At 28.8% G+C, this 26,939-nt stretch overlaps 6 protein-coding genes across 13 annotated transcripts; 3 read left to right on the top strand and 3 right to left on the bottom strand.

Annotated features, from left to right (window-relative positions):
* Window positions 1-379: 379 nt before the first annotated feature.
* Window positions 380-2,585, bottom strand: LOC130664131 (WD repeat-containing protein 89). The gene is made up of 7 exons (XM_057463906.1): window positions 2,275-2,585; window positions 1,973-2,199; window positions 1,580-1,914; window positions 1,383-1,511; window positions 1,213-1,307; window positions 883-985; window positions 380-790 (listed from the first exon to the last, which is right to left on the bottom strand). Exons 1-7 carry the CDS (start codon window positions 2,439-2,441, stop codon window positions 638-640), a joined length of 1,209 nt encoding a protein of 402 aa, XP_057319889.1. The 5' UTR covers window positions 2,442-2,585; the 3' UTR covers window positions 380-637.
* Window positions 2,586-3,585: 1,000 nt separating this feature from the next.
* On the top strand, window positions 3,586-9,215 carry LOC130663741 (uncharacterized). Of its 3 annotated transcripts, XM_057463167.1 has the most exons (14): window positions 3,586-3,816; window positions 3,886-4,164; window positions 4,236-4,551; window positions 4,612-4,900; window positions 4,961-5,139; window positions 5,196-5,271; window positions 5,350-5,423; window positions 5,504-5,610; window positions 6,166-6,341; window positions 6,401-6,471; window positions 6,557-6,696; window positions 6,773-6,878; window positions 6,947-7,542; window positions 8,980-9,215. In XM_057463167.1, the coding sequence occupies exons 1-14, from the start codon at window positions 3,667-3,669 to the stop codon at window positions 9,067-9,069; spliced, it is 2,649 nt and encodes an 882-aa protein (XP_057319150.1). In that variant the 5' UTR covers window positions 3,586-3,666; the 3' UTR covers window positions 9,070-9,215. The 3 variants fall into 3 exon arrangements, with proteins under 3 accessions (XP_057319150.1, XP_057319149.1, XP_057319151.1); XM_057463166.1 differs by lacking the exon at window positions 8,980-9,215 and having other exon boundaries at window positions 6,947-8,318; XM_057463168.1 differs by lacking the exon at window positions 8,980-9,215 and having other exon boundaries at window positions 3,716-3,816; window positions 3,924-4,164; window positions 6,947-8,318.
* A 126-nt stretch (window positions 9,216-9,341) lies between these two features.
* Window positions 9,342-14,366, bottom strand: LOC130663743 (SHC-transforming protein 1). 4 transcript variants are annotated; one of them, XM_057463172.1, is made up of 10 exons: window positions 14,270-14,348; window positions 13,954-14,092; window positions 13,582-13,701; window positions 13,436-13,506; window positions 13,299-13,359; window positions 11,956-12,293; window positions 11,636-11,877; window positions 11,420-11,569; window positions 11,112-11,350; window positions 9,344-10,105 (listed from the first exon to the last, which is right to left on the bottom strand). In XM_057463172.1, exons 3-10 carry the CDS (start codon window positions 13,681-13,683, stop codon window positions 9,971-9,973), a joined length of 1,338 nt encoding a protein of 445 aa, XP_057319155.1. In that variant the 5' UTR covers window positions 13,684-13,701; window positions 13,954-14,092; window positions 14,270-14,348; the 3' UTR covers window positions 9,344-9,970. The 4 variants fall into 4 exon arrangements, with proteins under 4 accessions (XP_057319153.1, XP_057319156.1, XP_057319155.1 ...); XM_057463170.1 differs by lacking the exons at window positions 13,954-14,092; window positions 14,270-14,348 and adding an exon at window positions 13,777-13,878 and having other exon boundaries at window positions 9,342-10,105; XM_057463173.1 differs by lacking the exon at window positions 13,954-14,092 and having other exon boundaries at window positions 9,343-10,105; window positions 14,270-14,288.
* A 3,433-nt stretch (window positions 14,367-17,799) lies between these two features.
* On the top strand, window positions 17,800-22,250 carry LOC130663740 (regulator of nonsense transcripts 2). Its single transcript, XM_057463165.1, has one exon. It carries the CDS (start codon window positions 18,180-18,182, stop codon window positions 21,648-21,650), a length of 3,471 nt encoding a protein of 1,156 aa, XP_057319148.1. The 5' UTR covers window positions 17,800-18,179; the 3' UTR covers window positions 21,651-22,250.
* LOC130663747 (methylosome subunit pICln-like) lies at window positions 22,150-24,771 on the bottom strand. Of its 3 annotated transcripts, XM_057463181.1 has the most exons (8): window positions 24,632-24,771; window positions 24,358-24,532; window positions 24,082-24,264; window positions 23,684-23,810; window positions 23,477-23,622; window positions 23,227-23,403; window positions 22,651-22,743; window positions 22,150-22,576 (listed from the first exon to the last, which is right to left on the bottom strand). In XM_057463181.1, the coding sequence occupies exons 4-8, from the start codon at window positions 23,800-23,802 to the stop codon at window positions 22,458-22,460; spliced, it is 654 nt and encodes a 217-aa protein (XP_057319164.1). In that variant the 5' UTR covers window positions 23,803-23,810; window positions 24,082-24,264; window positions 24,358-24,532; window positions 24,632-24,771; the 3' UTR covers window positions 22,150-22,457. The 3 variants fall into 3 exon arrangements, with proteins under 3 accessions (XP_057319164.1, XP_057319163.1, XP_057319165.1); XM_057463180.1 differs by having other exon boundaries at window positions 24,358-24,634; XM_057463182.1 differs by lacking the exon at window positions 24,082-24,264 and having other exon boundaries at window positions 24,358-24,634.
* On the top strand, window positions 24,657-26,885 carry LOC130663748 (adrenodoxin-like protein 1, mitochondrial). Its single transcript, XM_057463183.1, has 5 exons — window positions 24,657-24,798; window positions 25,591-25,796; window positions 25,909-25,960; window positions 26,041-26,288; window positions 26,723-26,885. Exons 2-5 carry the CDS (start codon window positions 25,691-25,693, stop codon window positions 26,824-26,826), a joined length of 510 nt encoding a protein of 169 aa, XP_057319166.1. The 5' UTR covers window positions 24,657-24,798; window positions 25,591-25,690; the 3' UTR covers window positions 26,827-26,885.
* The last annotated feature ends 54 nt before the right edge of the window (window positions 26,886-26,939 follow it).

The raw sequence follows: 26,939 nt of genomic DNA, 5'->3' as shown, positions 1-26,939 counted from the left end.
ACATTTAATTAGCGACATGTTATGATAAAAGCAGTTTTATATATTTATTCCTGTTAAATTGTGTATAAAGTAAATCTTAAATTTAAATTCTTTAAGGTGCTCGTAAATAAATAATAATGCAATTCTTAATGAGCATAACGATACTAAGCCTCGACAATTATATATTCTTAATAAAAATAAATAAATAAAGTCCTTTAATAATATTTAACAACCGTTATCTATTAAAAACGGTTATTATATTTTCTAATGACGCCTTACGACTTTCTTATAAAATAATTAAAATTTTAAAAATCATTTCCTGCATTCAAAAAAAAATGCTCAGAGAAACTACATTCCTAAATTATTTTAAAAAGACATTATATGTTTTTTATTATATATATATCTATATATATATATATATATATCATTCACTAATTCATCGATGAATAATTAAGTAGCTGCCTCAAAAAAAAGGAAGGATATAAAATAAATATAATATTTATTATAAATGTAAATAAAACTGTTATTGTAATAAAAATAAAGATAATACACAAATTAATGAATTTATTATTATTAAATATATAAAGATCCACTCAATGGAATATAAAAAATTGTACAAATTTAATGGCGATTTAAAAATTTATATTTTATTGTGTAATTAGTACGGCTTGGTCCTGTGCTTGTCGCGGGCTTTGCCGTTTGATTTGGCGACAGACTTCCGGTCTGAGTGCCGCTGAATCAAGAGTGACTCGGGACTGGGCTTCCATACGTTCAAAATACTGCTCTCGCCTCCGGTTACCAAACACCCGCTCTAAGTTAATTAAATTAAATTAAATACATTAGATTATAATTACAATTTATAAAGTACTAATCATCTATCAGATTTTTGTTGTCATTTGGTACCTTGGTATGCAGCCAGCTGTCGCGGACGATTTGTTTGTTTCCTATGAAATCATAGCATACTTCTAAACCATCGTCATTTACCATAAGTCCGGAGAAATTCTCTCTGTAAAAAAAATCATTACATTTACTAGTATTCTAAAAAATATTCAAATTAGTATTTTCTCACGATCGAGGCTTAAATTTATTGACTGCACCAGAATCTTTAAATTTTCAGGTCAATTTTTCATCCACGACAGTTTTTATTTTCGCCAATTACTTTGACAGCTCAAAGTTACTCAGTCTAATTGTAAGTTAGTTGATAAATTAAATAATTTTATAAATTACAATTACCCTTTGATTGAACTTAAACCGGTTAATAAAAATGGATTTTCTATTGAATCAGCTTTGTGCATATTAACAAGGTAACAAACATCTGGATCTTCATTCTGAAATAATAATCAGTATAATGGAATAAAAATTAATAATTCATGACTAATAATTTGTAAAAAAAAATAAATTACCAAAAAATTAGCGATACAGCTGCGATCATATTTAACAAAAGGCGACGCATCTTCACATCTCCACATCTGTAGCGAATGAGTATGAGTTGTACACCAGAGGTTACCGTCATCTAGCCACCCTACCCTGTCCTGAAACAAAATTTTGAATAAATTATCAACGCAACACTAAAATAAATTTATAAGAATAAAAATCTTACCACGGAGGACTCAGTATTGAGCGAATGATTGAGCGCAGAGTCTTCGGTGGTTTGGGTTAAATCGAAAACATTTATTAGCCCATCAGTACTTCCCGAAGCGAGAACGTCTTCTTTGACGGAATGGAAAGCCAGGGAGGTGACGTCGTCCATGTGAGACTCCCAGTAGCCACCAAGTAAATTGTTCCTGCTGTCAAACTTTGAGTTGTTGTATCTGATGTCCCAGAAGAGGATGAACGCGTCTCCGCCGATGTGTTCAGTACCAGCAGCGACGAGCCTGTCGTCACAGCTGATGTCGAAACTTGCCAACGGTTTCAATTTTCCCTCTGACGAGTTATCTGCGTATATAATTTACTCCAGTTATTTAAAATTTAAAAAGGAGTTAGGAGTTGATACCTTTTAGTTCAGCGACAGTCTTTCCTTTGGCTCTTAAATCACATGCAGAAATGCTTCCATGTTTGGTAGCAGTGTAAAGAATATTTTTCGAACCATGGCAAAATTTAGCGCCGACAATTGGCGATGTGTTGTGATCCAGTGTTATCATTTTTGATAACTGTTCGCCGACATTGTAAACAACGCACGTGTAATCGGACAGCGCGGCACAAATGCGGAATTCGGGTTCACTGGAATTTATTATTTATTAAATATATAAATTAAATACATACAGAATTTAAATGAATTTTTAAAAAGTAAATTACCTCTGAGTTCCACAAATGCCAAGTATGTAATTATCTTCGGTAGAAACGGCGTCTTCCATTGACAATATCATCTCACATCTGTTGATACTTTTACTGGAAATTGAATTTTCAAGGGCCCCAGTGTTATCACCCTCCTTTTTCCTCGAGTTTTCAATTATTTTCGGCATTGTTGACTACTACTAATCATAACACTCTACGTTAATTATTGTAAATAAATCAAAACTTAATTTTGCTACCAACTAAAAGGCGCTCTGTTGCGAAATAAATTTAGTGTATAAATATTTAGGTTATCATTCGAATGACCGGGACGGAGTTGAAGCGCGTAGATTTAAAGGCGATTTTCATGTATTGCCGCGAATACTTGTCAATATTCGTTGGTAAAAAATTAACAGTGAGAAAAAAAAGATATTCTTTTATCCTGTTTGAATTGATACCGCGACTTTCAAAGTCAATTGAAATTTCGTATAGTTTGTTGATGATGAAATTACTAAATGTCTTAGCAATTAGCTGTCAGGTGGACTTGGTCCAGTAGTTTGAATGCTGGCACACGAATTCATACTCTCCTCAAGCATGGGCTCGATTCCGACTTCTGTCGGAAGAATTTACGTTACTTACATAAATGTATAGAGGAAAATAATTTATGATACTGAACTTTCTGACTTTCAATTAGCTTTCAAGGGGACACTCTCCAGATTCTAGAACACCATGTAATTTTTTTCGTTGGGACTAACCCGTTTGATCAATTATTTATTTTAAAAACGAGTGGGCCACCTCAAAATGTTGAGTAAAACAATTTTTTGTTTCTCGAAAAAATTTTTTTTTTATAAGGTACAAATTCTACCCCCATGCTAAGAAAAACAAAAAAAAAGTTTTTTTTCAACCCACCCTCGTATATATACATATATATATATATATATATATTGAGACAAATCACTTTTTGTCCTCGCGATTTTAACCAGCAGCCACCAAAATTCGCGGGTTGAATCCTGGTTTAGGCTGATATCACTCCATATATTTGTATATCTATATTTAGTAAAATTTAGATATCAAAATATATGAGTGATCGGGTACTGGGTCTCTTACTTTACTCACTTTTTATTTATTTATTCAAAAATTTTAAAAATTCTCACTTGTCAGTTACATTCGCATTCATAAAATTTTAATTTTTGAACTTTATTGAATAAATAAAAAAAAACAAGTTTTAGATCGATTATGATAAAATATGACGATCTGATTAATCATAAGTAATTAACCTGATTTTTTAACTCATAGTTTTTAATAACAATAACTTTTGCTTCAATAAAAACAAATGTCTTTTAATTATTAAATTCACAATTTTCTTTACGCCGTAAACTTTATAATTAAACTTTGATTATAAAAAAAAATAATAAAATGTCAGCGTTTAAATTGGAAACTAAAAAAAAAAACAATGAAGTAATTAAAGATAAAGAAGAAATAAAATCATACAGCGGTTTAAAATTAATATCCTCAACAAAAGTTTTTGAAAAATTTCTAGATATTTGTTACTGCACTGACAGCAAAGTACGTATATTTAAATCAATTTTACACTTATTACTTTATTATTAAATATTTGAAATATTTTTTTCAAAGGAATTTCTTTTACTCGATGACGGTTTAAAAATTCACAGATATTTATTAGACGGACAAGTAATCCACCCTTCATTTATTCTGAGCCCTAGTATGTTATTTTCTAAAATAATTTGGTGTGAAAGCATTAAATTATTTGCATGCTATGCTCCTCATTATGAAACTATTTGGCTCTTGGATCAAAAATTCAAATCAATACAGACAATAAGAAATGAATTTAAAATTGAAAATTTAATTTTTTCTTATGATGAATTTATTGTCGTCGGTCTTATCAATGTCACTGTATGCATTATAATTATTTACATTAAAATAATAATAATAATAATAATAATAATAATAATAATAATATCCAGAGATATTTGAAAAATAAATTTAAATTGACTTTCGAGTGTCATCAAAAAATAAATATAATGGATGATAATTATGGATCTGTATGGTCAATACAATGCTCCTCATTAATAACCATCGATATAAATTCACCATTAAAATTAACTGGATCTTATTTAACGACAATGTATGTTATGCCATTGAACCCAGACGAAGACGAAGACACAAGTCTTCCAGTCAAGTTTTTATCAAAAAAAATTAACGCTTCCGCATCGGCAATTACAGCTCTCTATTATCAATCTGCAAGTAAATGGATCATTACCGGCGATCAACTAGGCAATGGTATATTTGTTTTTTAATCATTAACATTATTATCATAATAAACTTAATTATTAATTTTAGTTTCCGCATGGACGATAAATTTAGACAGAGTATTTAATTACTTAGCCGGCCATAAAGGCGCAGTGAAGACAATCATCTCTCATCCTTCAATTTGCGGCTTCATTACAACGTCCACGGACAATATTCTTCAAGTATGGAGCTGCAATTTTAAAGATAAATCTGAATCCTTTTCAAACCTTGGAGCAATAACTTCAATGGCAATTAATGAATCATCTTCACTAGTAACTCTAGGAACAAAATTAACTTTTTTTTACACACACCAGCTTTATTTATTTTATTCTCCACTTACGTAAGGTTTTGAAATAATAATTTTAAATAATTATTTATAAAAAATATTTTTTTATCACAGTGCAAAACCAAATATTTTGTTGTCTACCCAAAATCTAATTCATCCAATGCGCATTGTCGTCAGTAATAATTATAATCATACGATAAGTATTTTATCATCTGCTAGTGGAAAGCAAATAAATGTTATTGTCCTTCCATCAAATGTTGATCCTATTTCTATGTCTTACAGTTCAACCACTAGTAAGTTATCGCATAAATTTATAATTTAAATTATAAAAAACATTTTTTTATTTTAGCTGACATTTATATCGTTCCGATGAAGATACAAAATATCATAATCTTGAATTCTAAAATATATCCAATGAAGATTAAGTAAAAAAATAACTTTTAAACTCAATCACAATAATTACTATAATTTACTTTAGAAATAAAATATATTTTTATGCATAGAAATTCATGGACAAGTGAAAAAAGAATAACAACTGTCGTAGTATACGATCATCATCAACAAATTGAATCTAATCGAAAGTTTTATTATAATTAATTATTTATCTGTATTTATAAAGCCCGGTAATTAAAATACTATTTTTTAATTAATTTATAGAATTTCAAACTGCGAATCCTAATTGTATGCGAGTAATTGCTGGAACAGATACAGGGGAACTGATATCTATTGAAGAATCAACTGGAAAATTCCAACAAATCATAAAAGTATCTTATAATTTTATATTAGAATTAATTTTCCCTAAAAAAGTTGGTGTTATGTCACTGCCTATAGTCGTCATGGTAACGGTTGTTATGGAGATTGTTGTCATGGCAACGGTTGCTATAGAGATTGTTGTCATGACAACGGTTGGTATGGAGGCAGTTGTTATGGAGAGTGTTCTCAATGGCAACGGTTGCTATAGAGATTGTTGTCATGACAATGGTTGCTATGGAAATAGTTAGTCATGTTAGCAGCAAATAGGGACAACAGACATCCATGAATATTTTTACTGATGAATTTTTCATAAGAGGAGCATAGAAGGTCGATATCAAATATAAAAAGCTAACGTTTTAGCTGCAGTTTATAATTTTGACATTTATGGATTGAAAAATTATCCGATAAACCTGAAATTCAGAGCTTTATTGTTCGACTTAAATATATTTGTTTAGTTGTAAAAAAACAAAAAATTGTAGCTTTAAAAAAACTATATTTAATGGGAGCGCATCAGCACATAAAAGTCTAGTATAAAAAAAGTATATGTCTATTTAATTCTTCTTTAGGCACATAAAGGATCAATTAAAAAATTATGCGCGTCCTATAAATCCCGTCACATATTTTCTATAGCAGAAGACAGATGTGTAAAAGCATGGAGAATTTTTCCTGACATTATTGAACCCTTAGCATTAAATTACTGTATTTATTTAACTACTCCAGTAATTAACATCGCATCCGTAGGGTGAGTGTCGAAAAATTAAATTTCACAATTTATAATCTTTTAATTATTTTTTATAAAAGATTTTCAGTTTGTGTAATTACTAGTACGAATGCTAGACATCAACTTTTAATGTACGATATAAAAAATAAAAGTAATTAATTTGAAATTTCGATAATTAATATGAGGTAATATTTAGTAAAGATTAATTTTAAATAAATAAATAATTATTTTCTTAGATAAATATCAACATAATCAATCAAAAGATCATGATAAGCGGATTCTTGATATTTCTACCCTTGAATCTTTATTAATTTGCGTGACATCTTCAGAAGATTTTACTTTACGCGTATGGAGTAAACAGAACGATCTTCTCAAAGTAAAAAAAAAAATAACTGACTAATTATTTATAAGAATAATTTGAATAATTAATTATTTGTTGAATAATTTATTAGATAATTGAAATAAATTTAAGTGCAGCACAACTGACATTTTCTTCATTAAGAGGAGACATTATTTTCAGTTGCGGCAAACATTTATATCTTCTGCCTCATGAAAATTGTAATTAATATTTTTTAATTTATTAAATTATAATAATTATTGTGATGATAAAAATTTTGCTTGTATAGATTTACCAGAGCGGTATAAAATTGACATAGAAATGAAAAATATTTGTGAAGAAAAAGAGGAAGATATAATGGCAAGAGATGAAGATGATGATGAGTACATGGAATACGAAGAGGATGAAATTAAAAGCAGAGCTTTGCATCCGGTTAGCAGCGTGCCTTTATGTTCTTTGGACCCTTCATCAGACATTCCACATCTTGGGACACTTTTACAAGAACAAAAACTTATGCATTTTAAATTGCGTGACCGGGACATAAAAGCAATCGAGCAAGGCACTGCTGAGCTTTCTGAAAAACGTCAAAAAATGAAAAAGAAAAAAGCTTTTATTAATTACGACGAGTGGAACAAATATGTTGATGATTTAGCTAAAGATATTGAGAGTAAAAATAAAAATAAAAACAATTTTCCGTACAATTTTTTTCAACAGAGGCGTAGAGCTATAGAAAAATCTTCATACGCTTCAGATTTCATGGAATTTAATTACGAATGGTTAGAAAAAACTATTCCTAATTCTCTGGTATCAGAAAAATTAAAGGAAGATAACAAAGAACCTGAACCTCCAACAGAAAAAAAGACATATAAATATAAATATCCAGAGGTTTATTATAAAATATATTCGGGGTGTGCGAATAGTTCGAACTTACGAATGATTTGGATCGAATCAAATCCCAAGGAGCACACTTGCCTTTGTGACATCTATAAAATATCAGTTTTTAGGCTACTTTTTGACATATCGATAAGGCAGCAATATGTTGACAAAACGATTAGAAATTTATGTCATGGAAAAAATGTCTACTGAAAAGACTTAACACAAGTGACGACAAAAAGTAAATTACAAATAGTGGTAAAATAAGTCATCTAAATGACTTTTTAATTGAAATAAGACAGGAAAAACAACACAACTCTTCTCTGTCTTCGGAACCAACATTTGCATGTCGTATTTATACCAAAAAGGTGATTTTGGGACAAAAAAAAAATTTGTCTTATCCTTTTAAAAGACATCTTAAAGTTATCTCTGTGCTAGTTGGGATGATATATTCTATTCGAATAAATGGAACTTCCGAATAATTCTAATTTTTTAAAGTATTCGTAATTTTTCAAATAATTCGAAACTGCGAATTATTCATGAATTCTCGAATAATTCAAAAATTTTCTTTCCAGCGGCTTAAAAATATAATATTTTTCACAATAGTTCAAATTTTTGTCAGAGGTACCCAAGTAGCACAGAGTCAACTTTAAGATGTCTTTTAAAAGGATAAGACAAATTTTTTTTATGTCTCAAAGACACCTTTTTGGGTATAAATACGACATGCAAATGTTGGTTCCATAGACAAAAAATAGTTGCGTTGTTTTCCCTGTCTTATTTCAATTAAAAATTCATTTAGATTACTTATTTTACCACTATTTGTAATTTACTTTTTGTCGACACTTGTGTTAAGGCTGGGTCGCACCTAACGAAATCTCAAGTTTAAAAATTCTAATTATTTATTAAATAATTATCATCGCAGCAATTTTCTTAGCTTCCGACTAAAAGCAGAAGACGAACTTCCTTGGAAGATTTTCATCATCCGAGTCCCATAAATATTCAAAAAGTCATTAGAATTCTTAAATTCGAGATTTCGTTGGGTACGGCCGAGCCTTAAGTCTTTTAAGTAGACATTTTTTCGGTGGCATAAATTTCTGATCGTTTTGTCAACATATTGGTGCCTCATCGATATCTCAAAATGTAGCCTAAAAACTGATATCTTATAGATGTCTCAAAGGCAAGTGTGCTACTTGAGTAAGTAAATAGAGCTCATGCACGAGTCTACGAAAAAATTAATTTTGCTTACTTTAAAAACTAAGCTCTCCATTAAATAAAATTTGAATATTTGAAAACTGATCAAAATTTGAAAAGTTAAAAATAATTAAAAAACTTTTGGGAAATTCTAAAATTAACGAATAATTTTAATCATTCGATTTGAACCCAATTCGCAAACTCCTAAAATATATCAATTAATGATTTTTTAAATTATATTTTTTTTTTACTCCATAGATTATTGATAAAAAAGATTTCGATAACGAAGATTTATTAAGCATGACAGTCGAAGATTTGAATGAAACGTCAAATAATTTAAATATTTAAATTAAAAAAAAATTAAATAATTTATGAGGTAAAAGATTTTATTGACATGATTAAATGACTTGAATGATTATAATTAATTAATTAATTAATAATTATGATAGTATGATAAAAAAATGCGTAGCATTAATTAAATTACAAATAAAATACCTAACAAATAAGTAAATAATTATTATTATAATGCATTACTATTTTTTTTTCATGTATGAAAATATAAAAAAGTGCGTTATAGTTTAATATATATATTTTTTTTTTAAATATATAAATTCAAAATATCATGGTCATAAATTAATCTCCGAACAATGATTTTTATTTTAAATACTTGTTTAGTATGACACATAAATTAATAATTTATAATTTTTAAATATTTCATCTGTTAAATATTTTTATCGAAATATACTAACTTGTATATTATAGTCGATCTCTAAAATACATACATATAAAAATAAAATTATGCTTCGAATATAAGTAGGAAGATATTTAGCTACATGGCTACTTAAACTTTTAAAAGGTTCACATTAATTATTATTACATATAATTATAATTTATATTATTTATAATTCATTATTTAATTAAATAGCCAGTTAATTAATCACTCGATCAATTAGTTGGTTAAAAAAATATTCAATCGGCAGGAAGAATATTTAGATAAAATAAAAATACATTTAAAAATTTTCAAATGCTAAATTGTGGCACTGATTTATAAAAGCCTTAACTGCAGTCTCTTTCTCTTCATATAAACTTTTTTTTAGTGATTTAAAGAGACTTTTAATCACTTAAAGTTTCCGACGTTCTTTTAAATTGTATACAATTACTTTTTTTTTCTCAAATTTAAATTTAAATACATTTATTATAAATCTTATAATCTCCCTGATGGTTAAATTTAATTAAACAGGAATCAAAATTAAAATTCTGTACGTCGAGGTACTGGGTATCGCAGTACCAAAGCACTGTCTGCTGATATTATTGGCAAGGCGTTATCGCAATGATGATTAACTAAATGACTAACGCTATCAAATATGCGATCCTTTGTTCGAACCTGTAATTATTTATTATATTATTAATTAAGGGCATTCTCAGACAGTGCCCCCCACTTTTTAAAAATATGCAATAACTTTCAACTGTCATAACCGTATTAAAATTTTATTACTTAATTAAAAAAAAATTAAAACGTTAATTGAAAAAAGGACAACGTAGTCGTGATGTTGTTGAGATATAGAATTTTAAAAAAATTACTTACAATTGATATAAATTGGGAGTTAAACGAAATTTGTTGAATAAATTTTAGCCAACAAAATTTAAAAATTCTAATTATAAAATTGACATGACGATTTTACTGAAATTTATTTAACGAATTTTGTTTAACTCCTAATTGATATCAAGTGTAAATAATTTTTTTTTTAATCTATACATCGGCGAAATTACGACTACGTTGTCCTTTTTTCAATTAATGCTTTAATTTTTTTTTAATTAATTGATAAAAATTGGATACGCTTATGACAGTTGAAAGTCATTGAAAATTTTTAAAAAGTGGGGGGCACTGTCTAAGAATGGCCTTAAGGGCATTCTCAGTCAGTATCCCCACTTATTTAAAAATTTTCAATGACTTTAAACTGTCATCAGCGTATTTAAATTTTATTAATTAACTGAAAAAAAAATTGAAGCATTAATTGAAAAAAGGACAACGCAGGTGCAATTTCACCGAGATATATAGAATTTAAAAAAAAATTATTTACTGTTGTTATCAATTAGGATGTAATCGAGATTTGGTAAATAAATTATAAAATTTCGTTTAACTCCCAATTGATATCAATTGTAAGTGAATTTTTTTTAATTCTACATCTTAGCGACATTGTCCTTTTTTTATATTAATTAATGCTTCAATTTTTTTTAAATTAATTGATAAAATTTTTATACACTATGACAGTTGAGTCATTGAAAATTTTTAAAAAGTGGGAGGCACTGTCTGAAAATGGCCTTAATATATTTAGTAGTAAAAAAAAAAAGTTAATAAATTATTGACTTTAATAATAATAAATAATTACCACTCCTTCGGGATCAATTAATAGCAAATGTTTAGGTGTCCCGTTGTTCATTCCCGTGAGAACATACTGGCCAGGAGAACCTTGAGATTCTCGTACAAGAAAATCACCATCTTTAGTGAGCATTGATTCAGCCTCAGACCTACTGACACTCCCATGATACCAGACCTCTTGTTTCAATTGTTGTTTTTGCGATCTTGGACTCAATTTTGTCAGTTCTGATATAGCTGTGCTAAATGGTTCTAAATAATAATAATAATAATAATAAGTATTTATTTAATTTATATAATTGACAAATGATAAATGCTTACGCATATCAAAGGCATCAAATAAGGATGAAGTTTCTTTTCTACTGTCTCTGTTAGCAGCAATCACTGTATCATTAACATAATTATGCTCAGGTGGAGTTAAAGGCATCACAGTTGCACCATCGGAATTTAAATCAATAAGATTTCCGGTTTCTTTAATAAAAAAAAATAAAATCATTTAATTACGAGCTCAATAAAATAAAATATTTAAATAATTACCAGGCCATTGTTGAACTGAAGTATGTCTACCCCTTCCATTAGGATACTGATCTGATGATATACATTGTATATTATTCGAGGTCATTGAATTTGAACTTGAATGATGATGCTTCAAATTAGGAAGCGTTGAAGCCGTAATAGGAAGTGGCGGTACCGGAGGTGGTCCTATATCCGGTGGAACTTTACCAGGAAGATCATTATAATAATCACGATCTGGCTCTCTGAGTCCATTTAATACAGGACTGAAAAAATAAATAATTAAAATATAATAAACAAAAATAAAAAATGCTTGAGCAAGAAATAAAAATTAAAAAAATTACTGCAGAGTTGATGGTTTCGTTAAAAATTCTTTAAATCTCAATTCAAATGCTTGACCAATTGTCGAAATAACATCTTGAGCTAGTCCCCCACCGCACTCAAGTACATAGCAAGCTCTCCATTCCTGTATATCTTTCGCCACATAAGCGACAAAGTCAAGAATTTCAGTGTCACCTCCAGAAGCGAATGAGATGCGCGGCATTTCATGTTTAGCAATAATTTGACCAGTGTCCAAACTTGTCAGTGCTAAACTGGTACTGCTTATTGTTAAATTAATATTGTCACCAGCATGTTCCATGCGAGGCTTGTCAGCAATAGCTTTTAATACTTTACGATCAACCTATTAACCGTGAAAATTAATTAATTAATTAATTAATTAATTAATTAACTGTTACCTTAAGGCCATTCGCAGGCAGTGCCCCCCACTTTTTAAAAATTTTCAATTGTCAACTGTCATAAGTCCTGTTTGATATATAAAGCTTTGTATCTAAATCAAAAACCACTAATTAGAAATTATTTATCTATTATAGAGCCTCATTTTTGCAGGTGATGTTCGTCAAAATTATTTTGTGCTGCCAAATAGTCATAGTGCTAAATATGATAAGTCATTTCTGGTTAGTGCTATCAGTTTGGAATAAGTTACCAGTTAATTTTACACAACAGCCAACTTTCTTGCAATTCCGTAAATCAAGTTACGAATATTTTATGAGTTATAATAACTAATTATCTGGCGTTATTTGTGTGGATTTCTTTTTTCTTTTTGATGGTTGAGATTGAAATTAGATTGATTTTAAAATTAATTAATGTTAATTATTAATATTATATTAAATAAATGTGAACAATCGCCTAATGTTAATTACACTAATGTATACTATATAAATTAATGTATGAATTTTGGGTGGCCGCAAGGAGTTACAACTTCATGGCCAATAAATAATAAATAATAATAATAATAAGCGTACCACAATTTTATCAATTAGTTAAAAAAAAACTGAAGCATTAATTAAAAAAAGGACAATTTCGCTGAGATGTAGATTTAAAAAAAAAATACTTACAGTTGATATCAATTGGGAGTCAGACGAAATTTAAAAAAAAAATTTCAGTAAAATCTTCATGTCAATTTTACAATTTATTTACCAAATTTCGATCAACTCCTAATCGATAACGACTGTAAGTAATTTTTTAAAAATTCTATATCTCGGCAAAATTTTGCTTTTTCAATTAAGAATAAAATTTTTTATTAATTAGTTAATAAAATTGCAATACGTTTATGACAGTTAAGTGATTGAATATTTTGAAAAAGCAGACACTGTCCTCGAAGCCCTTAAAATAATAAATTACTTACTCTTCTTTTTTTATCAGCAGATTTTAAACCCGCTGCTTCACAAACTCGATTAATGCATTCTCTAAAAAATAATTTAAATAAATTTTAAAAAAATGAACAATAAAAAAAAAATTAAATATAATAAATATATAAATTACTTGGCAACACATGATCTTGTTTCAAAATCTAAACTTTTCATCGACGTGTAAACTTCAAGACATCCGATATACTAAAAATGAAAGTAAATAAATAAAAAAAACTCATTCAAAATAAATAAAGATGTTAATCAATAATTACTAATTACCTTTACAGCATACGTGATTCCTTCTTTGCTCACTAAATGATCAGGGTGTAACCATCCTCGTGCGGGTTTGCTTATAAAACTTCCACCTCCACCAGCAGCCATCACTACATTCCAAATTCTCTGTAAAAAATAAACAAATGACAATAAATAATAATTATTTAAATTACTCGTAATAGTTTAAGTAATTAACTGTACAGTAAACTCATCCATGATAAGAAAAAATAGCACTCGTACTATCTCAGACGAGAAAGTAGATCAAATGATAGTACAAATGAGTAATCTAATTGGAATTTCAATGTCTTTGGAAAAGATTTAACATTTGTAATGATTTTATAAAATTCAAAAAAAAATATTTCGTTTACTATTTCTTACCTCGTGTTTTTGAAATTATATATTATCACTTATTTTATAAATAAATATAAATAATTTTATTTAAAAACATTATTGTTAATAAAAAATTTCCTTAGGTCAATGCGTTACTTAAAATATTATGCCGTTGGTGTACATATATCTATATAAGTATATATATGAATACATGAAGGAACATATATATATATGCAATAAATAATTAAAATTTTTAGGGTTAAAAAAATTAACTAGTCATCAATACGACAAACTACTAATGATTGGTGATATAAAAATTATAAATATGTAAATAATATACATATAAATATGTGAATATATATACTTCATATATATGGATGGATAGATGTATATAAACCGATAAAATAATTAAAAAACCGTAGAACAATGTCTCATGAAATTTGACAGCTGATCAAGTAAACTCTTGCGCATGACTAAATATTATTATTTTTATTTATTTTTTCTCGCTTTCGAAAATAAAAATTTTCGTGCATGCGCAGATCTAGGTGCGCACTGTTTCTGCGCACGTTTATTTTGAGCGCGAATACTTGAAAAATTCAAAAACTTGAGCGGATGTCTACATGATATTGAAATCAGCATACGTCTAATAATTTTGAAATTTTTTTTAAACGATAAATTATTAAAAAAAAAATTTTTGAAAATATTGCGCTTGTAGTTTTGAAAATTTTCTATATGTGGATATTTTTATTTTTTTTTTGTAATTAATCTGTTGGAACAAAAATTCAAAGATTGTTAATTTTCTGCTAATTTCAAATTAACCGCCATTTTGTGATAAGCAAAAACCGGAACATTTGAAATTTACTTTACCGGCATCTATAATCTACTTTACCTACGATCAATGAATATATATATATATATATATATATATATATATACAATATATATAGAGGTATTTATATACAATATCGGTCATTAATTCTTGCGCGGTAGCATAACATCGGGAAAAAAAAAACTTCTCTAAAGGAAAATATGTATCACTTTTTTATACAAATATTATCTATAAAAAAAAAAAATTGTAAAAAAAAAATACAATATTTAAAAATATATCTATATTAATTAAATGTAAAATTATAAATATGAATTGTAAAATAAGTGAATAAAAAAAAGTCCCTATAAAAAAAATCTCTAGATTTATAAATCACTAAAAAAAAATTACAATAAAAAAAAAAATTCCTACAAAGAAACATTTGCATATCTAAACATCTACTTAAAAAAAATATATAAAAATGAAAATCTCTACAAATAAAATATCTATAAAAAATCGGCTGTTTTGGAAAATCTCTATAAATCATCACATGTACAAATAAATATCTGAATAAAGTATAACTTCGAGAACTGGAAGCATTGCCACCACGTGCTCATAATCATGAATAAGTTCGTGTTGTAATATATAAGTATAAATAATAATAATAACAAAAATTATGGTTATTATTATGTTATTAAGAAAAATATAATAAATAATTTTAAACTTATAATAAGTGACTTCGAAAAACGTGAAAGATTCAAATCTGATAACTCCAAAGCACTGAGCCTGTAATAATTCATATAATTTTAATTTTTTTAATTTTATTAGTTAAACTTTATTTGAGAATATCATAAAATTATTATTATTTATTTTATAATTGTTAATTTTGTTTGACTTTCAAGCCGTATGCCAGGATTCGATGAACGTCCAAAAATCACTTTTCTTTTTTAACTTCCCGCTAAGAGAATCGACGATTTTCGAAAGTCGAGTTTTCATCAGATGTCGACGTTTTGAGGTCCTAGGAAGCTATTCTAACTATTTTCAGAATGATGTCCGAGTGTATATATATATATATATATATACTAATACAAAAAATTAAAGGAGCAGAAAAATTTTATAAATTTTTTAGTGATTTTTGGAAGGCTGTAACTTGGTGAAAAAAAATCGTATCGAAAATTTAAAAAAAGGATTTTATAGCTTGAAACCTCTAGTTTAGGTGTATTTTTTCAAAATTTGTTAAAAGCTCCGATTATTGCGCAAACATGAGAAATACCGCGAGCCAAAAAATTTCTAAATTTTTTTTTTTTTTCGAAGAGCCCACGGACCGCGGAAAAATTCTTTCAACTAAACGAATGCATACATCGTTTAGCAAATTTATTCAGCTTCAATTTGGTTTTTTTTTTTAACCTCGTAGGACGATTTGTCGCAGAGATATCAGCCTTCAAATAGAAAGTGATCCTTTTGGCTTTGATCTTCGATATTTCAGGTACCAATGATCGCACAGAAAGTTGAAGGGCGGCGTTAAAAACTTGAATAAATTCCCTACAAGATCCTGTCATCATTTTTTAAAAAAAAAATTTTTTTTTATTTTTAACATCCATTAGAAGAAAGTACAAAAAAATGACTTTTTTTGGTTTTTTAGTAAATCAACCGCTACTCTGCATATATCGATAAAAAAAATAATGTTGCCAGGGACTTTTTTAGCTTAATGTACCCCCAAGACCCCTGTAAATTTTTGAATTGATCTATCGTACCGTTTTTTGGGAATCATCGATCAACGTTTAGCTAAACAATTAAAGGAGCAAGTTTTGTTCCTTTAATTGTGTAATCATAATCAATTGAAGGCTGATATCTCTGCGACAAATCGACCTACGAGGTTAAAAAAAAAACCAAATTGAAGCTGAATAAATTTGCTAAACGATGTATGCATTCGTTTAGTTGAAAGAATTTTTCCGCGGTCCGTGGGCTCTTCGAAAAAAAAAAAAAATTTAGAAATTTTTTGGCTCGCGGTATTTCTCATGTTTGCGCAATAATCGGAGCTTTTAAAAAATTTTGAAAAAATACACCTAAACTAGAGATTTCAAGCTATAAAATGCTTTTTTTAAATTTTCGATACGATTTTTTTTCACCAAGTTACAGCCTTCCAAAAATCACTAAAAAATTTATAAAATTTTTCTGCTCCTTTAATTTTTTGCATTAGTATATATATATATATATATATATACACTCGGACATCATTCTGAAAATAGTTAGAATAGCTTCCTAGGACCTCAAAACGTCAACATCTGATGAAAACTCGACTTTCGAAAATCGGGGTGAAAACAATAACTTCCCAATTTTTCGAAAATCGTCGATTCTCTTAGCGGGAAGTTAAAAAAGAAAAGTGATTTTTGGACGTTCATCGAATCCTGGCATACGGCTTGATAGTCAAACAAAATTAAAAATTATAAAATAAATAATAATAATTTTATGATATTCTCAAATAAAGTTTAACTAATAAAATTAAAAAAATTAAAATTATATGAATTATTACAGGCTCAGTGCTTTGGAGTTATCAGATTTGAATCTTTCACGTTTTTCGAAGTCACTTATTATAAGTTTAAAATTATTTATTATATTTTTCTTAATAACATAATAATAACCATAATTTTTATTATTATTATTATTTATACTTATATATTACAACACGAACTTATTCATGATTATGAGCACGTGGTGGCAATGCTTCCAGTTCTCGAGGTTATACTTTATTCAGATATTTATTTGTACATGTGATGATTTATAGAGATTTTCCAAAACAGCCGATTTTTTATAGATATTTTATTTGTAGAGATTTTCATTTTTATATATTTTTTTTAAGTAGATGTTTAGATATGCAAATGTTTCTTTGTAGGAATTTTTTTTTTTATTGTAATTTTTTTTTAGTGATTTATAAATCTAGAGATTTTTTTTATAGGGACTTTTTTTTATTCACTTATTTTACAATTCATATTTATAATTTTACATTTAATTAATATAGATATATTTTTAAATATTGTATTTTTTTTTTACAATTTTTTTTTTTTATAGATAATATTTGTATAAAAAAGTGATACATATTTTCCTTTAGAGAAGTTTTTTTTTTCCCGATGTTATGCTACCGCGCAAGAATTAATGACCGATATTGTATATAGAGGTATTTAAAAAAAAAAAACATGTTGTTGGATTACACTTGAGCGACTAAATAATAAAAAAAAAGTAAATAAATAAATAAATAAAAAGTTATAAAATAAAATAATTAATAGTGATAAAAAATGAAGTTTTACTAAATAAAATTTTGTTATAAATATGAGTAAATTGTATAAATATACGAAGATAATTATTTGATTGGTGTTAACCTCAAAAAATATAAAAAACAACAAAGAAAACTAAACTCAGGTGACTATAAAAATTAAAAATTTTAAATTAAGTTATTTATTATCAATAAAAGATGACGAAAACGGAGGAAGATGAGAAACAAGTGGAGAAAGACTCTCAAGACACTCCAGAAGCTGCTGAAGATCCAGTCACGGCTGGAGATTCGGGCATGGATGAAGATCGACAATTGGTCCTGGACTATGTGAGAGATGCTGAGCAACGACTGGCTGCTAAAGAAGAGATTAGGAAATCAAATTTAAATATTACAAGACCACCTGACTCTTATTTCAGTAAATTGGATTCAAATTTAAAGAAAAATACAACTTTGGTTAAAAAATTGAAGAGTTTTAACGCGGCTCAGGTTGATCAGTTTCTGAAGGACATGGCCAATTTAAATTTAACAAAATATGTAAGTGAAATAGCGACAGCTTTAGTCGATGCTAAATTAAAAATGACTGATGTGCAGGCAGCCATCAAAATTTGTACATTTTTGCATCAAACTTATGGTGAATTTTCCAGTCATTTTTTTGAAAACTGGCAGCGCGTGCTGAGTTTTAAAGTCGGTGAGAAAATAAATAATCCATCAAAATTACGCGTGGACTTGCGTTTTTATGCAGAGCTTGTCAATGCTGGTATTTTTACTCACAAACAAGGATTGTCATTGCTGGGTTCTGTTCTAACGGTCTTGATAAATATGGACAAAGAGGAGCACAATAATGCCAACATTATACTGAGTTTTTGTAGGCATTGTGGTGAAGACTACGCTGGTCTGGTGCCGAAAAAAATACGAGAGTTGTCTGATAAGTTGGACATCCAGATACCAAAGAGTAAAGTATTGACCCAGGATAAAAAGCACAATGTACGTACACTGTTGAGAGACTACTATAATTCTCTGTGTAAACATTTGCTCAAAGAACACAAAGAGCTTCAGGCTTTTGAGAAACAGAACCGTAAGATTCTTCAGACCAGAGGTGAACTTAGTTCTGAGCGTAAAGAAAAAATGGAAGCGCTTCAGGTGTCTTACGACCGTTTGGTCACAAGTGTTCAGAATTTTTCCGAGACCTTGGACGAGCCGATGCCCCAACTGCCGGTGGACAGCGAAGTAAAAGCTGAGTCTGATGATACTTTGAAAATGATAAGCGAGAGTGAAGAGAACAGTTTGATGGAAGACATGTGGGGTGATGATGAGACAAGACGATTTTATCAAGTTCTTCCTGATTTGACTGTTTTTTTGCCGGGTTCTTATATGAAGGAGCTGCCAAAAACTGAAGCTCCGATCACTGAGGAAGCTTTGGACGAGGAAATAACCCTTGAAGAATTGGAAGACATTGAAAAAGTTGAAGAACCTGAGCCGGAAGTTGAAGAGCCTCAGGTAGCGAACATCAGCAACAAAATTTTACTTGATGCGTTCTTGACTCACTTACCTAATTGTGTTAATCGCGAGATGATTGACAATGCGGCTGTTGATTTTTTGATGAATCTCAACACAAAACACAACAAAAAAAAATTAATAAAAGCATTGTTCGGAGTTTCGAGAATCCGTTTAGATTTGCTGCCTTTCTACTCTCGTCTGGCTGCGATCCTGCATCCTGTGATGCCCGATGTCGGAAATGAATTGTGTACTATGCTCAAGCACGACTTCAAGTACCACGTGCGTAAGAAGGATCAGATAAATATCGAGTCGAAGGTTAAAGTTGTTCGATACATCGGTGAGCTGGTTAAATTTAAACTATACTCTAAAATCGAAGCTCTCTATTGTCTCAAGGTTTTACTCCACGACTTTACTCATCACCATATCGAAATGGCGTGCAATCTTCTCGAGACCTGTGGAAGATTTCTCTTCTGCTCCGTGGACTCACATCAGCGGACCAAAGTCTACTTGGAGCAGATGATGAGAAAAAAAGCCGTGACTGCTTTGGACTCACGGTACGTTACCATAATAGAGAACGCTTACTACTTCGTGAACCCACCAGAGTCATCCGGAGGAGTCTCGAAAAAAGATCGTCCTCCTATGCACGAATTCATCCGCAAGCTTCTGTATCAAGATCTCTCGAAGACCAACACAGACAAAGTGTTAAAGTTGATGAGAAAGCTAGACTGGGAAGATGAAAATATAGCTTCGTATGCTATCAAGTGTCTTACTGCTGCTTACAACGTTAAATATTTAAATATCCGATGTGTCGGTAGTCTATTGGCTGGTCTAGTAGCTCATTATGAAGCAGTTGGACCCCACGTGGTTGACGGCGTATTAGAAGACATTCGTATTTGTATGGAAATAAATTTGCCCAAGTACAATCAACGAAGAATAGCGATGGTTAAATATCTCGGCGAGCTCTACAACTACCGTATGGTAGAGAGTGGTGATATATTTCGCACTCTTTATCTTTTGATTACCTTCGGTGTCAGTATGGATCACGCTGTTCCTAGTCCACTTGATCCACCAGATCACCTGTTTCGTATCAGACTAGTCTGCACACTTTTAGAAACATGCGGTCAATATTTCAGCGGTGGTTCTAGTAAAAAAAAACTTGATTACTTTATTATATTTTTTCAAAATTATTACTGGTTCAAATACACAGACCCAGTATGGACACCGGATAATATTTTTCCAATAGGAATCGATTATATGTATCGAGATACTCTGGCGATGTTGAGACCAAAGATGCAACTGTTTGCCAGCTACAAAGAATCGCAGTGTGCTATCGAAGAACTGAGAAATACTTTGTATCCGTCGCTGAAAATTATCAAGGATGAAGACCGTGCGGAAATAGGCGATATGGAGATGGGAGTGATTCCAGAAGCTGATGAAGAAAATGTCGGTGGTGGTAACGGTAGTGGAGATGCCAAAGGAATGGCTGAGTTACACTTTGAAGAAGCTGAAGATTACTCGGAAGCACAGTCAGAGGAAGATTGGGTGATGGGAGGTGACCGAGATGATAACGCGGGTACGGCAGAAAATACTCAAGAGCAGAGTTTATCTCAGGGAATAAACGAAGGAGTTATTTTAGACTCTGCAGAGCTTGATGCTGCATTGCCAGCCGGTCCCAAACGTGTCAGTTGTCCAGAAGATGATGATTTTCTGTCAGCACTCGATAAAATTGTCTCGGACAATATCCAAGATCGTATGCGGGACAATGTCAAGCCTCCACAAGTTGACATTTCTGTTCCGATTCATGTAAAAAATTCTAAAAAAACTTATGAACAGTTGCAAGAAGGTCCGTCGGATAATTCAACAGTTGACTTTATTTTGATGCTGAGAAAAGGAAACAAACAGCAGTACAAAAATCTTGCGGTCCCCGTGTCCTCGGAGCTGGCGATGAACCTGAGAAACCGAGAGCAGGAACAAAAAGAAGAGAAAGAACGTGTCAAGAGACTGACATTGAATATCACTGAGAGACAAGAGGAAGAAGATTATCAAGAGACAATAAATCAAGGCGCAAGACCTGTTACTGTTAATTTAAATAGAGAGAGGAGACAGAAATATAATCACCCAAAAGGCGCGCCGGACGCTGATCTTATTTTCGGGCCAAAAAAAATTAGATAGACTTTGAAAGGTAAATAGTTTTAATTATTCTAACGAATAATTAATTTTTTTTTAACCATCCGTAAAAATATTTATATAAATAAATAAATAAATTAATTAAAATCTATATAAATAAATTATATATATTTTCATATTCGGTCGTTGAGCTCAAAGAAATTTATTTTTAAAAAAATATCTTTCTTTTTTTTTTACGAACACATTTCATATAAAAAAAAACTCATTGAAATAAATGTTAATTTGATTAATTAATAAAATATTTAATTGTATAATTTTTTTTTTTATTTTATACGAATAGTACCCAAAGATGTACTTATTTTTATCATCAATAACTTAAATGTAAGTAAGTCTTAGAGTAAAAAAATAAAAATAGACTAAATAAATGAAAATATTACTCTGTGATTACTAATTGCTAATTAATAGTAATTGTTGATAAAACGTAAGTTTAAATAATAATAAATTAAAAAACGAATTTATGCCATGCCATTAATAACTGTCAGTGTTATCATGTTAATGATTTTATTGTTCTCATATCATGAGACACTATTGCCATGTACAAAATGAATATAAATAAAGTTTAGTGCTTGAAAAAAGAAATAAAAACAAATGCATTGTACGTTTTAATTGTACAGTAACTAATGTAATTAATGTTTTAAGTGATATTCTAGGGTGGAATACTTTTTCTTTGTATCATGTTGTTATTATTATTTTTTTGATATATTAATTACTGCTGTGAGTTGCATTGATCTAAACTATCAAAGTGCAGTATTGATTATAGCCAGTTCGATTTGAAGTTTAGACATAAATGTTTTACGAGTCGTCGGCGTCTTCAGCGTCTTCATACCTAGCAGCGTCGATGTCCATGTCCATGTCCTCGACATCATTTCCATTTTCGTTTCCGTTTCCGTTTTGATTATTTCCTATTTGCTCTATTAAATAAATTACCACAATAATTATTTCTACTCAATTTTTAACTGACAAAATAAATTAGAAAATATATTACCGGGTGGTAAAATGTAAGGAGCGTCGACATGTCCAACTTCATACGCGTCACTGTACTTATCTTCTTCAGCATCTTGATAAACGTCTTCTTCAGCTAAATAGAAATAATAATTGATAATGAGTGTGAATGTAGCAGACAATTGTCGGTTTTTTAAATTTTAGAATAAATGAATAAATTGTAAGTAAGGTAAAAGCCCCTATACCCACTCGGTACGTAGATTTCATAGAAATTATCTATTGCATTTGTTCTTACGATAGACTTTTCAAAAAATTTCGCCATAGTCTATCATAATTTATCAAGTAGGTTCCAAAAATACCGTTAGTTCAAAAATTTATATGTACAGTATATTTAAAGATTTAAATTTACATGATTAATTTCTGTGTTATGGCCAAAATTGAATAATTATATTTTATAGTTTTCAAATTGAAAACTCATGAAATATGTAAACAAAAAAAATTGATTTTTAATTTGACTTTATCTTAAAATTTCAAAATAAATAATTCATCAGAAATCTACTTCCATTTCGGATGCCGAATAACAATTTTTTTAATACTAAAAATAAACTAAACGAATTACCATCAGAAAAACTTTCATTAGGATCAGGGTGTAGTGCCTGGCATACATTCATCGCTTGGAACATGGCATCCAAGTTGTGAACGTTGTCAGGAGCGAACCTCATTTCAGTTATCACGGGCTCTGAGTTGTCATCGTCATCTTCTGAATTCTCATCATTCTGTTGCACATCTTCAACACCTAGACAATTATTAAGTTAGAAAAATTTTGTTATGGATCATTCGAAAGGAATCTAATTGATGAGTTTTATTACCAGGAAGGTCGACTTCAGCATCAACTACCACGTAAAGACACTGTCTAGGGTGAGCTTCTTGATTTCGTGAGACTGCGTGAATAGAAATGTGAGGATACTCTAGAGAGAACCCCTGCTGTGTCGTGTTGTTTACCCATGACAGTACACTAAAAAAACGTAAATTAATTATTGAAAAAATAACGAAACTGATTATTTTGAAGCCCTTACCTCTCTGTTATGTAAAGTGTACCTTTCCCCACCTCTCTGTCTTTGATATAAACTGTTGTATTTTGTTCCTCATGTCGAACACCTTCTTGAGGTGGCAAAAAATTACTCAGTACAACCATAATTTAATCTATCAACAAAAAAATTAAATGAATAAATTTATTTTTATAAAATACAAAACAAATTATGATACTGAAGTTAGGCGACTAATAATTATTGGATTTTTTAAAAAACGATAAATTATAAAAAAAAAAAAATTACACTTATAGTCTTTTTAATTTTCTATGTGTGCATTTTTTCAGTTTCTTTTTTTCTTCAAATTTAATTGTTCAAAATAAAATTCTAAAATTTTTAATTGTTTGCTAACTTCAGGATCATAACAAATTCCGATGTTTACTTACACTTTTATTAATTATAATTTAATTATTACAGTTATCAGTCTTGATAATTATTATGATGCTTGACAAAAATTTATAACAATTTGATAAATGACAATTATCCTTCACTTACTAATTGATAGTCTTTACTTTACTGTTCTTGAATTACAGTTACACACATTGAGTTAAACTTTAGGTTATTTAAAACTTTAGATAAAAATAAAATAAAAAAATAACATCGTGAGTAAAAATAAAATTAAAATACGATATTTTTAAATAAAATTATAAATTTTAAATTACCTTGTGTACACTAGTGCAGTTTATTATTTTTTGTTTACCGAAAACTCCGACAAATTATTTTTCAATGTGATCTCTATATTTAGGTATATAGTTAGTAAGTAAGTATATTAATTTATTGAACTCTATTTATTTAGCGACTGCAGTAAACGACAAGTTCAACCGGTTAGTCAGCCATCTGAATAAACAAATAATTTTATTTGAATAAATAATAATTATAATTAAAATAAATATTTCAAGTATTTTTGGTTATATTTAAAGTTTATTTATTAATTACTGATAATTTTTTTTCAGTGAGAGGATAACTGCACTTTTTACTACTGGTTATATTATGACCTGTTTCATGGAGAACGTGCTAAGTTGGTCGAACTTGCGGATTTATCAAATGTCAACTTATTTCCCGCGGGAGTGTTTGAATTGTTTGTGAAACTGAAAGTAGCAGACGTGCGATAAATTTTTTGTTTTTTTAAATAAATTACTTTAATAAAAAAAATAATTTAAAAATGTGCAAAAACACCGCGTGCATTTAAAAACATTTTTTAAAATTTAATATTTCATTTATTTATTTAAAATTTTAAAATTTACGGTTCGCTGACTTCACTGTCAATAATTTTTGAGTTTACTGACTTATATTTCAAATAAAAAATTAACATAATTTTAAAATTCAAAATATTTTATGACGCTGAAAGTGACAGACGTTAAAAAATTTTATTTGTTTTCAATAAACAAAACAAATATTGACAGATAAAAATTTTAAAACGCATGTGAAGAATTTTAAAAAAACTTGTGTATATTTTTGTTAAATTTTAATGTGTGAATTTAGCAGACATGAAATAATTCAAAAATTAAAAAAAAATTAATTAAGTAAAATGAAATTAAAAAAAACGCGCGTAATAAGTTTTCATTGATCTGAATACGCATTTTTATTTTTCTAATCCCCTTAGATTTTATTTATTTACTCACAAATTTTTAAAATTCACACTCGTTAATTTTTATGATGCTAATTAACTTGGTAATTAAAAAAAACAAAATTTTTAATTGCCTACTTTCAGCCTCGTAATATTTTACCAGGCATCCGTTTTTTGTATTCATTCAAAGAAACTTAATTAGATTTATTTTTTTGTTAATTATAATTGTTTAGTTTTAAAATATTTAAAAGTCAACAAGATGGCAGAACAGTCTATTGCTGATGGAAAAAAAATAAATATGTTTTCTTTATAAACTTTTATTTTTCAGTGCAGTGGAATAAAAAATAAAAGTATTACGCGTGCTCTCTGAAAGTCAAATGACTTAAATATAACCTTAAAATAAATCTATAAAATTTAAAAAAAGTACAATGAGATTACTGAGGACTTTTATACTTCGATGTATTAATAGAAATGACCCTCCATTAATTAAAAATTTAATAAAATCAAGTAATCGATGTATTCAAACAACAAGTCGTAAGTATTTATTTGTATTAAAACACTCCTTGTTTTTGCGCGGGAAAAATATTTTTTTGAATTTTTTATTTGTAATTATTGTAAATAAATAATAATAATTTATATATTTAAGGTTTAAGAAACGGAGAATATGAATGGCAGGATCCTAAATCGCCAGATGAAATGTAAGTAACAAAAAAAAATTTATTTATAATTTTATCAGCTACTTGATTAATAAACTTTTCTTTTATTTTATTTGTTTTAGAGTTAATGTTGTTTTTGTAGATAAAGATGAAAAAGAAATAAAAATTAAAGGCAAAGTTGGTGATAATGTTTTATATTTAGCACACCGATATAATATCGAGATTGAAGGAGCTTGTGAAGCTTCGCTTGCATGTTCGACATGTCATGTTTACGTTGATCATAATTACTTAGATAAAATTCCAGAAGCGACTGAAAAGGAAGAAGATTTATTGGATCTTGCTCCTTTTTTGAAAGAAAATTCACGACTAGGTAAAAAAAAACTATAATTAATTTTTATTATTCATCTTGAACACGTCCAGAATATGTAAATATTTAAATTAATCACGGGTATTATGGACAATTAATTGATTAATTAATTAAAATATTTATTTTTTCAAACGACGTTCCAAGTTCTCAAATTCTATTGATTATTAGTCAAGTTAAAATTTAAATATACGGTCATCAATTGTAAAGAGCAGAAGTCTTTAGTTGATTACCGGGTTTTTAAATTTTAACTTGACTAATAATCAACAAAATTTGAGATCTTGAAAGTCACAACTTGAAACGTCGTGTGGAAAAATAATTGTTTTGATTAATTCATCAATTAATTGTCCACAGTACCCGTGATAAACTTGGATATTAATAAATATATGTATACTCCCACGATCTAAAACAAATTAACAATCATATAAATATTTTACCAGGTTGTCAAATAATTTTAAAAAAAGAACTCGAGGGAATAAAACTAGAATTACCGAAAGCTACGAGGAATTTTTACGTCGATGGTCATACACCAGCCCCTCATTAAATTATTAAGTATTACTTGTTAATTATTTGTTATAAATAAATTCAAAAAAATGTAAATATGACACTAATAATGCGAGCAATGTAATGCAATTATTGTTTACAATCAAATGTAGT

Source organism: Microplitis mediator, chromosome 2, assembly GCF_029852145.1.
Source record: "Microplitis mediator isolate UGA2020A chromosome 2, iyMicMedi2.1, whole genome shotgun sequence".
NCBI lineage: Eukaryota > Metazoa > Arthropoda > Insecta > Hymenoptera > Braconidae > Microplitis > Microplitis mediator.
Note: the sequence above shows the minus strand (reverse complement) of the source record. Positions and strands in the feature narration are given on the sequence as shown.

What these genes read in the sequence shown, in the direction of transcription:
- LOC130664131 (XM_057463906.1), bottom strand. Translation starts at nt 2,441, where the DNA reads ATGCCGAAAATAATTGAAAACTCGAGGAAAAAGGAGGGTGATAACACT. An exon ending in GGCATTTGTGGAACTCAGAG is followed by an intron (nt 2,200 to 2,274) that starts GTAATTTACTTT and finishes AATAAATTCCAG; the next exon opens with TGAACCCGAATTCCGCATTT. An exon ending in ACAGCTGGCTGCATACCAAG is followed by an intron (nt 791 to 882) that starts GTACCAAATGAC and finishes TAATTAACTTAG; the next exon opens with AGCGGGTGTTTGGTAACCGG.
- LOC130663741 (XM_057463166.1), top strand. Translation starts at nt 3,667, where the DNA reads ATGTCAGCGTTTAAATTGGAAACTAAAAAAAAAAACAATGAAGTAATT. An exon ending in TTATTTTATTCTCCACTTAC is followed by an intron (nt 4,901 to 4,960) that starts GTAAGGTTTTGA and finishes TTTTTATCACAG; the next exon opens with TGCAAAACCAAATATTTTGT. An exon ending in GTACGATATAAAAAATAAAA is followed by an intron (nt 6,472 to 6,556) that starts GTAATTAATTTG and finishes TTATTTTCTTAG; the next exon opens with ATAAATATCAACATAATCAA.
- LOC130663743 (XM_057463170.1), bottom strand. An exon ending in ACGAAACCATCAACTCTGCA is followed by an intron (nt 11,878 to 11,955) that starts GTAATTTTTTTA and finishes TTATTTTTTCAG; the next exon opens with TCCTGTATTAAATGGACTCA. An exon ending in TTCAGTTCAACAATGGCCTG is followed by an intron (nt 11,570 to 11,635) that starts GTAATTATTTAA and finishes TTTTTATTAAAG; the next exon opens with AAACCGGAAATCTTATTGAT.
- LOC130663740 (XM_057463165.1), top strand. Translation starts at nt 18,180, where the DNA reads ATGACGAAAACGGAGGAAGATGAGAAACAAGTGGAGAAAGACTCTCAA.
- LOC130663747 (XM_057463181.1), bottom strand. Translation starts at nt 23,802, where the DNA reads ATGGTTGTACTGAGTAATTTTTTGCCACCTCAAGAAGGTGTTCGACAT. An exon ending in ACACTTTACATAACAGAGAG is followed by an intron (nt 23,623 to 23,683) that starts GTAAGGGCTTCA and finishes ACGTTTTTTTAG; the next exon opens with TGTACTGTCATGGGTAAACA. An exon ending in TGCTGAAGTCGACCTTCCTG is followed by an intron (nt 23,404 to 23,476) that starts GTAATAAAACTC and finishes ATAATTGTCTAG; the next exon opens with GTGTTGAAGATGTGCAACAG.
- LOC130663748 (XM_057463183.1), top strand. Translation starts at nt 25,691, where the DNA reads ATGAGATTACTGAGGACTTTTATACTTCGATGTATTAATAGAAATGAC. An exon ending in ATGTATTCAAACAACAAGTC is followed by an intron (nt 25,797 to 25,908) that starts GTAAGTATTTAT and finishes TATATATTTAAG; the next exon opens with GTTTAAGAAACGGAGAATAT. An exon ending in GAAAGAAAATTCACGACTAG is followed by an intron (nt 26,289 to 26,722) that starts GTAAAAAAAAAC and finishes ATATTTTACCAG; the next exon opens with GTTGTCAAATAATTTTAAAA.